The 13,106-nt window shown below is 43.0% G+C and overlaps 1 protein-coding gene across 1 annotated transcript in view; it reads left to right on the top strand.

Annotated features, from left to right (window-relative positions):
• Elmod1 (ELMO domain containing 1) overlaps positions 1-5,383 on the top strand; it is a 58,792-nt gene extending 53,409 nt beyond the window's left edge. The window contains exon 11 of the mRNA XM_059266907.1: positions 5,102-5,383. Coding sequence (XP_059122890.1) covers positions 5,102-5,274 — 173 coding nt within the window. The 3' untranslated portion in view covers positions 5,275-5,383. The remainder of the gene's footprint in view (positions 1-5,101) is intronic.
• Positions 5,384-13,106: the final 7,723 nt, after the last annotated feature.

Raw genomic sequence — 13,106 nt, 5'->3', positions numbered from 1 at the left:
TATTTATTTAAGGGTAGGAGGAGATGTTTTATTCATTGCTAAATGCTCAGCCTAGTAGAGAGTTTAGTAACTATATATTGGATAGATGAATGGGTGGATGCATGGACTGACAGATAAGATAACTACAGTACTGAATGATATTCTTTTCAGGAAAAAAGAGGGTGTAGCTGATCTGGAAATGTTTTAGCCTTACCCAATTGATACGTTTTTCAGGAGAGTCCTAGCCCAGATAAGTAACCATGAAGCAGGTTATCTTATTTCCCAGGACACTCTTCGGGTTTCAGAAAGAGCAGCAACCACCAACGGATTAGGTTATGGTCAGAGAGACTGGGTGTCTTTATAAGAGGCGAACCATGCCCTGGATTCATTGCACCTCCGGTGGGCATGGTCACTTCTGCAATCTCCCCCGTAATATTCTTGCAGTTATCTGTGTCCTTGCACATGTCCCTGCTCTCTAGCAACAGGGTGCAGTGAAGCAAAACCAAGACACATTTGAGCAGCAATAAATATGCATCAGGCTTCAGATGGCAAGCCAAATTAGTATTCAAAACAAGTATTTCATCTAGAGGGAAGGAAATAAGAATGTAATGGCTCTATCGTCCTGACTTTACAGTCTTAGTCAGGGAACGCTGCGTTGCCAAGGTTTGTTGTTGCAAAAATGTCAGCCAATCTAAAGCTCCACTGAACACACAGCCCGACTGTAACGGGGTAAAGTTAGAGGAAAGGACAAGCGCAGAAGACGGAGCGGATTATCTGTTCTTTGACCTTCAAGAGAGAGAACCGTTAACGTAGAAATAAGCACCAGAGGAAGCAGCCTATAGCAGCGATGGGAAGATGGCCTGTTTCAGCCCAGGCTTTTCGCTGTCAACTGTGTGAGCGTGCACTGTTTGAGCTTCCTGGCTGAACCCAGTGTCCACATCTAAAAGGTAGAGACATAAAATCTGCTTGGCCAACCCACAGCGCTGGGGCATGAATGAAATTGAAGACTAGAAGCAATGGATTGACTCTGTTTTCTCCCTCCCTTCCCACACTCCTTTGTTAGCGTTCTCAGCTAACAAATCATTGTCAGAAATTGAATACCCATCTCTCTCTCTCTCTTCAGGAGACAGAGAATTAGGAAACATGAGAACTCTACCTTTTTCTCCGTCTTCAGTGCCTAACAGTGTATCTGTTACATGCATAATTGGTAGATGGGTTGACCAGACAACTGGCCAAATGAATATTTGAATGCTGTGTAATAATACATAAATGAGTAGAGTTTTATAATTATGATATGTACTTTGGAAGCCAGGTCACTGTTTCTGTATTTTTATTGCAATCATGTTATATGGTCTCTACTCATTTTCCTGATAAGATAGGGAGAGTCCCAGGGGATCTGTCTATAGAATTTACAGTTTACATTTGTTCTTATCAAGGAAGTACCATGAAAATGGTGTTAGATTATGAAGCACCATCACCCTCCAAGATGGTCATCTGCAATTATGTATACAATAGAAAAATGAGGGAAACAACTGTGTCCGAGTTCTCCTAGAACTCTGTGATATACTACATCCCCTTCAGAGTCAGATGCCAGGATGTCTGCACACTGTAGGAAAGTGGGCATCTTTATGTGTAAGTTAATATAGTCATTAAACTATTCATTAAAAGGAGATCAACATGCTACATATTCTGATTTGATAGTCCATATCATACTCATGCATCAAATTATCACATTATACCATATAAATACAGCCAAAAATCAAATTAAAAAAATTAGTTTCCACAGTACCTGCTTTATTGATGTCAATGGAAGTATGCTAATGAGATGAATGTATCATGGATGATTTTAATTCATAATATTGTAAATCTGACTCTCCTAGCAAAACAACTCAAGTATGCTTTTTTGAGCTCAAAGACCAGTTGGAAAAACTATGTGTGTGTTTTATATATTAAGAAGAGAAGAAATTATGAATTCTCATTCATTTCTTTTATAACCATATCAACTGAAACATTCCTAGAAGGAGGCGGGGGGGGGGGGGGTGGTGTGTGTGTGTAAAAAGATGGAGTTTTCTAGATCTTAGGTTTTAAACTTCAGAGACAGAAATTCATCTGGCTGGAATCTGGGTGGATCTGCATGTTTAACAAATTACCCCAGGCTATTCCTGAGATGTTTTTGGAGCTTTTCCGCTCACTGAAATGGACAGAGGGTTGAGTTCTTGTGGGTGAGTAAGATGCAGGGGTCAGAAGAGAGCGTTGTCATCACGTATTGAAGGAAGTAGGACCAACACTGCACATGAGCTGTGATGAGAGGCCAGGTGCTTAACCTGGAGAAGAGATGAGTGCTGGGCACAAAGCACAGTGCAAGTGTCAGAGAAGGATTAGATCTGTTCCATGAAGTGCAGGCCAACAGCTTCCTACCCAGGAACCTTCTGAGAATCTTGGGCTGAAGCAGGAGGATTACATATTAGAGACTAACTAACCAGGACTCCACACCAAGGCCTTTTAAAAATACGAAACAAAAAAACAAATCATCCCCTCATCTATGTCACTCCAGTGTTGCTCCTAGAGATGCCCAAGCCTGGACTCAGCCTCGGGACCCTCAGCGAACCCAAGGGTAGCATGAGTGGAAATAGAGAAGACAGGTCCTGGCGTGATGGTCGACCTGATTTGCATTTTTCCTGGTAGTCAGCTTTTGTGCAGCCTCAAGGCCAGCTGGATAAGGGGAATGAATGCCTCCATGAGAAATGTTAAGAAGCAGTCTTGTCCATTGCCCTGGAAGAAATAGAATAGGGACAGGGATGTAGTTCACTTGGTAGAATGCTCTCCTGGCACACATCGGCCATAGGTTCGATCCCTAATCACACATAAACCAGATGTGGTAATGCACTGGGAGGTAGAAGTAGGAGAATCAGGCAGGTGTCCAAGGTTCTCTGCAACACAGTGAGTTCAAGGGCAGACTGGGCTGTGAGAGACCTTGTCAAAAGAAAAAGAGAGAGAGAGAAGAAATAGAACAGAATAGACAACCCAAAATCAATGTAAAATAATTACTTCCTCAACCTTTTCTCCTATGCTTGAGTGACTGAGTTCTTAAAAGTGTCTGAGTGTGCCTACACACACTGTGAGGGGAGTAATGAAGGTGTGTGTTTGTGTGAACAGGTCATCAAGCAGTGTATGTTGTGGAAGGACACCTTTAATACTGTGTTATAATGAAACATGAATATGATGTTTTAAAACTATTGTAGAATTGTGTTGAAGCTATTTCCACACATTGTTAGTTACCAGAGGAAAAGCTGTTTCCTTATTTGTTCCACTGAGTATGGTTTTTTTTCCCAGTTCTCTTCCTATTTCCGCATTTCTTCCCTTGCTCATTCCTCCTAGATTCTCTTTATACACGAAAGTAGAAGTTCTGAGAGCCCAACCAGGATCCTCTCCAGCATTCTGTCTGGATTTTCTTGCACCTTCTAAAGTTAGAACAAAGAACAACTCATATAGCATTCACTTCTTCTTTTTTAAACTGGGATTCTTTTCTTTTATTCTTTTTTTTCCCCTAATTTATAGAGAGACCTGCAGTTGCATTGGGGTTTACTACATACACACAAATAAAATACTTTCTTTTAAAGGACGTATTCACATTTCAATTATTTTAGATGTGTGTAAAAACAAGCAATGTGATGGAAGGGAGGGGCAAAATGTGGAAGGAAAAAAAAAACAATAAACAGATTCTTCCTTCAAATGCTTAACACTTATTCTAAGAACATTTCCACTCCAGAGTGTTCATAGACATCAACTTTGAGACACAAAAGCTTTTGAATATGGAATTTTACTTTGGAAGGAAGTATTATTAGCAATTTCATGAAGCTGATCACGAGTCTGTATAGCTTAGATTTGATTTATAGTTCTTACTGTCTCATACTAGATGGTTAAATGCATTTGTCTGATATGTTGGGGCAATTTAAAATTTTAGTTAAATTGAATACCAAGAGGAAAAAGGGCAGAGTGGAGTAATTTTGAAGGACTGGATCATTGTGTTAATTTAGTTGGGAGGGAGGGTGAAGGAGTCATTGTTGATCTTTTGGAGTAAGTTCAGGGGAGGGGAGGTGGCTCACTGGGTAATCACTTGCCTTGCAAGCAAGACCAGAGCTCAGATTCCCAGAAGCCATATAAATACCAAGTAGACATGATGACCCATCCGCAATCCCGGCGCTCAGGAGGCGTAGAGGAGTGATCTCCAGAACAAGCTAGTTAGCTAGACTAACTGAAGTGGCAAGTTCTGGGTTCAAGCGAGAGGCTCCACCTCCATATGTAAGATGGAGAGAGATGCCCAATAGTATCCCCTGGCCTCTACAAATGTGTGCACTCACATGCACACACACCTATATACCTGAATACAAGCATAAATAAATAAACATAATTTTAAGAATTTGAAAATATTTTGCAATATTTGAAAATAAAGGCATTGTAATGCAAGCCTTTAGTCCCAACATTTGGGAGGCAGAGGCTGGTCTAATAGAGCAAGTTCCAGGCTACATAGAGAAACCTTGCCTTGAAAGAAAAGAAGAAAGAAAGGGGGGGGACAGAGACAGAGAGAAAAAGGAAGGAAACGAAAAATCCAAGTTGAGCTGATGAGATTGCTCATTGGTTAAGAGCTCTGACTGCTTGCTCTTCCAGAGGATCCAGATTGGATTCCCAGCACCCATGTAGCAGCTCACAACTGTAACTCCAATTCCAGGGGATCCAGTGCCCCCTTCTGGCCTCCAAGGGAAACTGCACAATGTGGTGCACAAGCATACATAACAGGCCAACACTCAGAAACGTAAAAAAAAAAAAAAAAAATTTAATTAAGAAAAGAGAGTATGTTCCCAGTATGATTCATATTCGAGAGGTGACAGAATTGATTTGCCCTCCTGCTTTGTGGAGCTGAAAATGTCTCTAATACTAGCTGCAAAAAGAGGAAACAGAATAGGCAGCCTGGTAGCTTCTACTCCACTGGTCATACTTTAAATCTCGGTGTTTCCTGTGAACTCCACGGAGACTGTTGCTTTGATCTGACTCCTCCACGGTGCTTTGGAAGGTGGCTAAGGACTCTTTTCCTGCAGTCTTCTCACTGTCTTGTCCCTAACAGGCTATCTGATGCACGAGTTTCACAAGTTTTGGATTGAGGAGGACCCCATGGACATAATGGAATTTAATCGCGTGCGGGAGAAATTCCGCAAGAGGATCATAAAACAGCTTCAGAACCCAGACATGGCGCTGTGCCCGCATTTTGCTGCATCTGAGGGCTTAATCAACATGTAGTGCCCACGCCGGTTTCAACGGATCCTCAGAACACTGCCTCATTGTTGTCTTAGATCTCTGCTTAGGTGACAGCTCACACACCGAATGCACATAGTGATTATACATATACATATATATATATATATATATGCATGCCTTTTGGTACAGTATTTTCATCTCTTGGTCATAATTCCAAGATCCCCCAAATACCACTATTTCTGGAGTATCTGCTCTCCAGTGACTGCTCATATTGTGGCATTATGCAGTGTTAGCATCTGTCCTTGACACCCAGGTATGAAGAAAGTTTTATATTTTTTTAGATTTTTTCCCTCCTCATTATTCAATATTAAAAAATGTGTAATAATTCCCTAGCTGTAATTTGTATGAAAGAGATTTAACTGAATCTCATTCTGTGTTCATATTTATTAAAATGTTTCATGAGGACTGCAGCTAGCTTCTCACGCTGGGTTCATGCTTGGACCTCATTCTGGGAAAGTATAAGACTTTAAAATAACACAGACAGACACATGATAAGCCAAACTCTTCCTGCACATATAGCTGCCCTTCACCAAAATGCAATGAGGCTATAAGAAATTCGCTCAAATAGGAGCTGTCCTTGTGTGAAACCCCGCAGACCTGTAGCCTAACTTAACCACAGCTGCAACTGTGTCGCAGTCATCAGGCTAGAAGCTTACTTTATCCCCATCACTTCACGGCTTGGATGTCTAAATACGTGTATGATGCTTGGAGCTACAGAAAAGAAGCCATATCTTTCCAAGGCTGCAAAGGGTTTCTCACTGCCTGCCCCTTGCTGAACCCAGAGTTAGCACTACCCCAATTCAAGCATCTTCGCTTAGGGGATTGGGGGCTGACTGGTGTGTTTTCTATGTTGAAGGGCAATATTTTTAATTTTTTGCAAGAAAACATGTTACGAAGGAACCCAAGCAATGATACCATGCACTATTCCTTGAAATTAGCATCCTTATAACAGTGGAAGAAGTTGCTTGGGAGAAGAAAAAATGAAATTATCCTCAAACTGCTAAGAATCATCTTCTTCAAAATGTGATTTAGTTTGGAATTATGATCGTAGTCTGTTGAATAGTATTTACCATGGTATTTCATACCCATGGTATTTTATACTTTGGGACTATCGATTTTAGTATTATTAGATGTTTGTGTAATCACTTGCTTATTTAAATGAATTTTGAGTACTGCCTAACTGTCGGTATATGAATAAATTACATATCATTCTACAGTAATGGAGAGTGGGTTTCATTCGGATGTCTTCGTGCTCTGTGGGTCTTAAGATATGCAAATCTGTGAGTGGGTGGAATGTCAAAGACAAACAATTGGTTATAAATTACTGTCTTTCAGAGTAGGCAGGTGTAATTTAGAAGGTGTTATGGCTGAGAGATTTCCTTGATCTTAAGGTCTGACGATGCTTTAATGAGTAAGATCTTTCTTTTTATTTATTTAATTTTTGACAGAATCTTTCTATGTAATCCTGCCTGACCTGGAACTCACTGTGTAGACTAGGCTGGCCTGGAATTCAGATATTCACCTGCCTCCGTCATCAGTTAAATTAAAGGCATGTATCACCATTCCTTACCCTCTTACTTTTTCTTCATTACTTTCGATAAAATCTCCCTTGATTACTGCAAGGCGTCTGATTTTTTAGAAACCCTCAGCTGCCTGTTGTTGCTTGGGAGGATTCCTCCACTCCAGGATTGTCATTTTTCTCTCTCAGTCCTGGAGCCAGGTGGTAGCATTTCTACTGCTCCCTCCTTCAACCCGTGCCCTCTGTTAGACAGTGAGAAGGGGAGAGCCAGTCAATGCTTTCTGCATACCAAGAACAATGTCTCCAGAAGGGAAAGCCGCGAGCCGAGGAGATGGTCTCTATCTTGAGCACACAGTACTGCAGATCCAAGCACTGCTCCACATACAAGGCAGACTTTGCCAACTACATATGTACACTGCCTCTTCCTATTTACTGTAGTCCTGTATCGGCAATGCAGCGTGATGGCATGTGGTTCTCTTCTGCTCAGGTAGAGATAGCTCACGTTACCAAGCAAAGACATTCCCCTCCCGGCTCCTTGGATGCTTTCGGTAGTATCTAAACACGGCTGCACAGTTTTAGGATGAACAGTCGCTGCCAGCTCCTTCAAGGTATTATTAGCCTTCTCATTCACACCTCTTTGTAGGAGATGCAGTCTACCCAGTAACACAGAGCGAGGTGAGAAAAAGAAAAGGAGAAGTTTTCAAGAGCATCAGAGACGTGGGATGTACGCTGTGTGTGTATGTGGTTCCCTAGGGTATTCTTAGCATGCTCATATTTATTCCACTGAGCAAGGGTTGACCACATAAAATGTAAATTGTGTAGCACATTTCCTTCAAGTTTTCCAAAACACTACTTGATATATGATTTTTAAAACATTTCTAGTTTGCACTACAAGGAAAGAAATAAAAAAATACTCTTCTTCGAAGCATCATTTCTGAAACGAGACTTTAGGGAGATTTGCCTTCCACAGTTGTTGTTATTGTGCTGAGGTGAAAAACATTTCCTGGTAATCCATCATCTTGTCTGTATTTGTGAAGAAGCCTAGATAGGCATCATTCCAAAGACAGGAGGGGATGGCTTTATAATACATATTCCAAGTCAGGGAATGTTCTAGAGAGAAAGAGGATGCTGTTGACTGCTTTGGTACAACAGACTGAACAGGGGCAGTTTAAGGAAAGAGATGTTATATGACCAAGGTAGACCAAAAGACAGATATAAATATGAACTGTCTGCTTGTAACTCAATGACGCAGATACAAGTGCATCTCTTTGCTTTTCTGCTCTAGCAGAAGTGTATCATGGGATCCTGTCGTAAATACTGTCATAATTACATCAGAGGTATGTTATAAATACATCAGAGGTATGGATCTTTTTTGATACATCATTTTTTGAGTTGAGAATTTCAACTGCAAAGGGTGGGCCTAAAATGTGATGGGGAAATGAAACCTGACAATCAAATTCCATGGGCGCAATCTATACTGATCTGCAAACAGAGGAGGCCAGGTCCAGACTAAATAGGAGGAACGATGGGACCAGAGTTGGAAGAGCGAGAGTGAAGGAAATAGAGGGTGCCAGAGAAAAGAGGAAGAGGATAGAGAAAATGAAAAGCAGAAATTCTCAGTTCACTGAGCCCAGAGCCACGGAGGAACCTGGGGCACAGTAATACATCCTCTGCAAAAGCATTGCCTCCAATCCTCCTGGGAGCATAATCAGGAATGTTCTAGTTCAGAAATGGGGCAGAAAAGCAGAACCGAGTGCAACATCAAGGCCTGGGAAGAGGTTCCAGCTTGGATTCTATTTCTAATGCCAGCATTTAGTTAGCTCCAGCGCCATGTGTGGACCCAGATAGCCCTGAACTTGCATGGTTTCAGCTCCTTGACAGCATTGGAAGTCCAGTAGCCTTTGTTTGCTTCTTACTTGCTCTTCTTTGTAGTTGGAGTTTTCCTGCCTGGCCCACAGTCAGGATAAATCTCTCTCACCTGCCAGTCCCACAGCCTCAGACCCAACCAAGTAAACACAGAGACTTATGTTGCTTTCAAACTGTATGGCCATGGCAGGCTTCTTGCTAACTGTTCTTATAGCTTAAATTAATCCATTTCCATTAATCTATACCTTGCCACATGGCTCGTGGCTTACCGGCATCTTCACATGCTGTTTCTCATCGTGGCGGCTGGCAGTGTCTCTCTGACTCAGCCTTCTACTTCCCAGCTTTATTCTCCTCCTTGTCCCGCCTACACTTCCTGCCTAGCCAATGGCCAATCAGTGTTTTATTTATTGACTAATCAACAACACATGTGACATACAGAACATCCCACAGCACTTCTTTTTTTTTAATTACTAGAATTATTCATTTTATTTTACGTGTGAGTGTTTTGCATGCATGTATGTACGTGTACCACATGCATGCTTGATGCCCATGTATATCAGAAGAGGGTATCAGATAGTTGTAAACAACCACGTGGTGGCTGGGAATTGAACCCAAGTCTTCTAAAGAGCAACCGGTGCTCTTAACCTCTGAGCCATCTCTCCAGCACACACACCGTGTTCCCCCCCACCACCCCTCCCCGCCTCTCCCCGGCTTTTCTTGACAAGCAGGCCTATAGGATTTCAATGCGGTGCCAAAGGACTCAAGACAGGGAAGGAAATGAGTCAGGCACAGTGGCTCACACCCATAATCCCTGTGCTGAGGAGGCTGAGGCAGGAAAATCACAAGTTCCAGGCCAGCCTGTGCTACTGAGTGTGATCCTATCTCAAAATCCAAAAGTAGCAACAGAAGAAGAGGAGAAGGAAGAGGAGGAAGAGAAGAGAAAGGTGGAAGAAGATGGGGGTGGGGGCAGGAGGGGGTGCTAAGCTAACCCTTGAACTTCAAGGCCCTAAGCCAAGACTTCTAATCATTATATCCTCTATCTTAATTAGGATTTCTATTGCTGTGAAGAGACACCATGACCACGGCAACTCTTATAAAGGAAAACATTTCATTGTGGTAGCTCCCTTACAGTTCAGAGGTTTAGTCTGTTATCATCATGGCAGGGAGCAAGGCACCATGCAGGCAGACGTGGTGCTAGGGAAGGAGCTGAGAGTTCTTATGTCTTGACTCACAGGGCACAGAAATTGGTCTGAGTCACTGGGAGTGGCTTGAGCATGCATATATGAGACCTCAAAGCCTACCCCTACAGTGACATACCTCCTCCAACAAGGCCACACCTACTCCAACAAAGCCACACCCCCTAACAGTTCGCTCCCTTTGGGGGCCATTTTCTTTCAAACCACCACACCTTCTACTTAGAATTCTACCCTACTGCCCAAGCTTCTGATGGATTGTAAACATCCATAGATGCTCACACCTTGCTCCTAGGTGATAACATGTTAATATTTCCCACTCAGATACCTGCAAGGTAAATTCATACCTACAAAAGCTGTTGAATTTTCCCATTTCCCATTTGCCTTTGGAGAATTCCCTGCTTTGATACACAAACAGTTGGGGCAGTCTCTTAAGTTCTTTCTCGCCTGTCTCCCTGGGGAAAGAAGTTGGCTCTCCTTCTTACTGCTTCCCAGTGGAAACCTCAGCAAGATGGATTTGCAGAGCCTGGGCTGGGTCATGTTCAGGTCAGATGCTACCGGGCATGTCTGTGGAAAAAGAAATATGTGAGATGGTTAACATGTGGACTCTTCATTAATAATACATCTCCCTCCCCCGCCTATCCCACTGACCTTGTATAGCCTCCAGAACCCTGCTGCTTACAGGCACACTAACGAGTATGATGTCATCCATTAATATCCTTGGGACACTTCACAGATACACAACAGACACGGTAAGGAAAGAAGTCAGAGCAAGGTCACAGATCAAAAGTTACTTTTTACCTAAATACCTAGGACTACGTTATGCTTTCAGGGGAAGCCATAGATGAAAATTCATGACAATTTACGAAGCATAGCAAAGATGAGAAAAACTAAGATTAAATTTGGAAAAACCAGGCCTGGAGAGATGGCTAAGTGAGTAAGAGCCTTGTTCTACAGACATGAGGACTTGAGTTTGAACCCCAGAACTCATGTAAAAAGTTGCGCGCATGCTTGTAGCCCCAGCCTCAGTGGATGGAGACAGGGAGACCCTGAGAACTCACTGGCCAAGCTAGCCTAGCTGAATGGGCATAGAAGAGGACATCTGGCATCCTGCCCAGGCTTCTGCATATTTGTATACAAGCATACACACCTGCACACCCATGTGAACATACATCACACACACACACACACACACACACACACACACACACACACACACACACTTGAAAGTTAACCCCTCCCTATCCTGCAAGTCAACGTGTCCCTTGATGGTTGCAGCCTACAGTGCGTACAAAGGTCAGATGAGTTGGTTTTATTCAGGACATTTCTAATTCCAGAATCCAGAAATGAGGAAAGCATAAGATTTGAATTCAGATGTAGAGAGCCCCTCCCCTTGTTTTTTGGTTTTTGTTTTTTCTTTTCTTTTCTTTTAGAACAAGCAAGGAAACAACTGTCAGAGCTATAGCAAACCAGGCAGGCTGGACCTGGTTGCCCACTGGCTGAACTCCGCCTGGAGAGCCTGGTGTCTGCAGGATGTTGTTCTGGGCAAGGAAGTACATCTCGGGAGAAACTAAAAGGAGATAAAAGTGTTCTGTTAGGACAGCGAGGGGTCACCAGTGGCTCCTGATTTGTCCAAGTCTCCCAAACAGAGCTTAACAAAGTTTTTTGAGAAACTTCTTCCTATCATACCACATTACATTTTTGTCATGGTGGTGCCTCTGTGCTGAGTGTATACCAAACACAGAGAAGGGGGGGCATCACCGGTCTCAAGCCAACAAGGAATTCCTTATGTTTTTACTTTCTCTAGAGTATAGCAGGAAAACTCCTGGCAACTGGAAGGTCAATTTTCTAGTGTCCATGCTGCTAGCCTTCCCTAGGGCAATGACTCAACCTGTCTGACTTTTATACACGTAACAAACTAATAACGACCATTCCTCCTGGGAGGATTACAGAAAGCATGAGAATCAAATAAGTCATTATTAATTAAAGTGCTTGGAGACTTCCAAGTAATAAACACATGTTTAATTGTGGTTTGGTTTGTATCTACTTGGGTTTTGGCTAGGTGCTAACACCAAGAGAAAATCTATAAGATTTGTCCTTATGGCCAATTTCCCCATTCATTCACTTAGGCAAATATTTATTGAGAAATTATTCCCGTGCTGGGCATCAGGCCAAGTCTGGAGATCAAACGGGAAGCAAGATGGTAGCTTTGCTCTCAGGTGCCTCCGAGTCTAAAACTAGGAACTTGTCCAAATCCAGTGTGTGGCCCCCAACCATAAATGCTGAGAGAAAGGAACAACCTGGGGCCCCCCTCAGACCTGCCGAATGAGACTGTCCTGGTAACTCCCTCTCTGGGTGATTTGTGTACACACAAAACAGAGACGCTCCGTTCTGGAGGCATTGATCCGGTGGCTCTCCATGAAACCCGACAAGGTCTGGCTTCAATTGTGAATGATCCAGAAAAGCAGCAATCATTCCCTGTTTCCCTTCCACTCCTGTCAGAACTTGACTCTATGCCTCCCTCAGCAGGGTAGCTATCTCCTCAGACCTGGAAGAGCCTCTCCTGGGAGCAGGGAGGGGCTTCATAAGACTTAGCTGGTAAAGGAGACTTACCAGACTCCCAGGGCCAAAGAAATTACAATATTCACAAGGCTTCTCTCCGCGGCGATATAAGCAGTAACAATAACTGAATAAAGGAGACTCTGGCAGACTGAGCTACCTGCAGACTGTACATGGAGCTCTAGCGATGCAGCTTTCTGGGAGTCGTCATCCATTCTGGGGTGGGCTTTTGGGTGCTACAGCTGTCATTCAGTCACCCATGTTCCTGCAAGCAACCCTCCGCCTCTGATCCTGTAAGTAACGTCAATGAACTCACCAGTTCACTAAGCTAGATTTTGGTGGGATCATGTACGGAGCCCGTGTCGGTAGGCTTTGTTCACATCACACAGAAAAACTCACACAAGAACCACGACCATAAAAAGATTGTGTATTCTGTTGTCTCTCCTCTCAGGGTACAAACAAGTGGGCATGGTGAAGGGAGGGGGAGGGGGCATCACCAGAACAAGTACTTGCTTTCTGTTGGCTCCATAACCAGAGTTCTCACCTTAAAGGGAATAAGAGATAGTCTTTTTCTGGGACCATTTCGAGTGACCATGGCCTGGGAACACAGATTTGGGTTACCCCATACTCCATGTTCCAACGTGGAAGCAGTTTCATCAGGTTAGTTTTCTAGAACA

Source organism: Peromyscus eremicus, chromosome 7 (assembly GCF_949786415.1).
Source record: "Peromyscus eremicus chromosome 7, PerEre_H2_v1, whole genome shotgun sequence".
NCBI classification, from domain to species: domain Eukaryota; kingdom Metazoa; phylum Chordata; class Mammalia; order Rodentia; family Cricetidae; genus Peromyscus; species Peromyscus eremicus.
The sequence above is the reverse complement of the archived record's forward strand: the minus strand, read 5'-3'. Positions and strand labels throughout refer to the sequence as shown.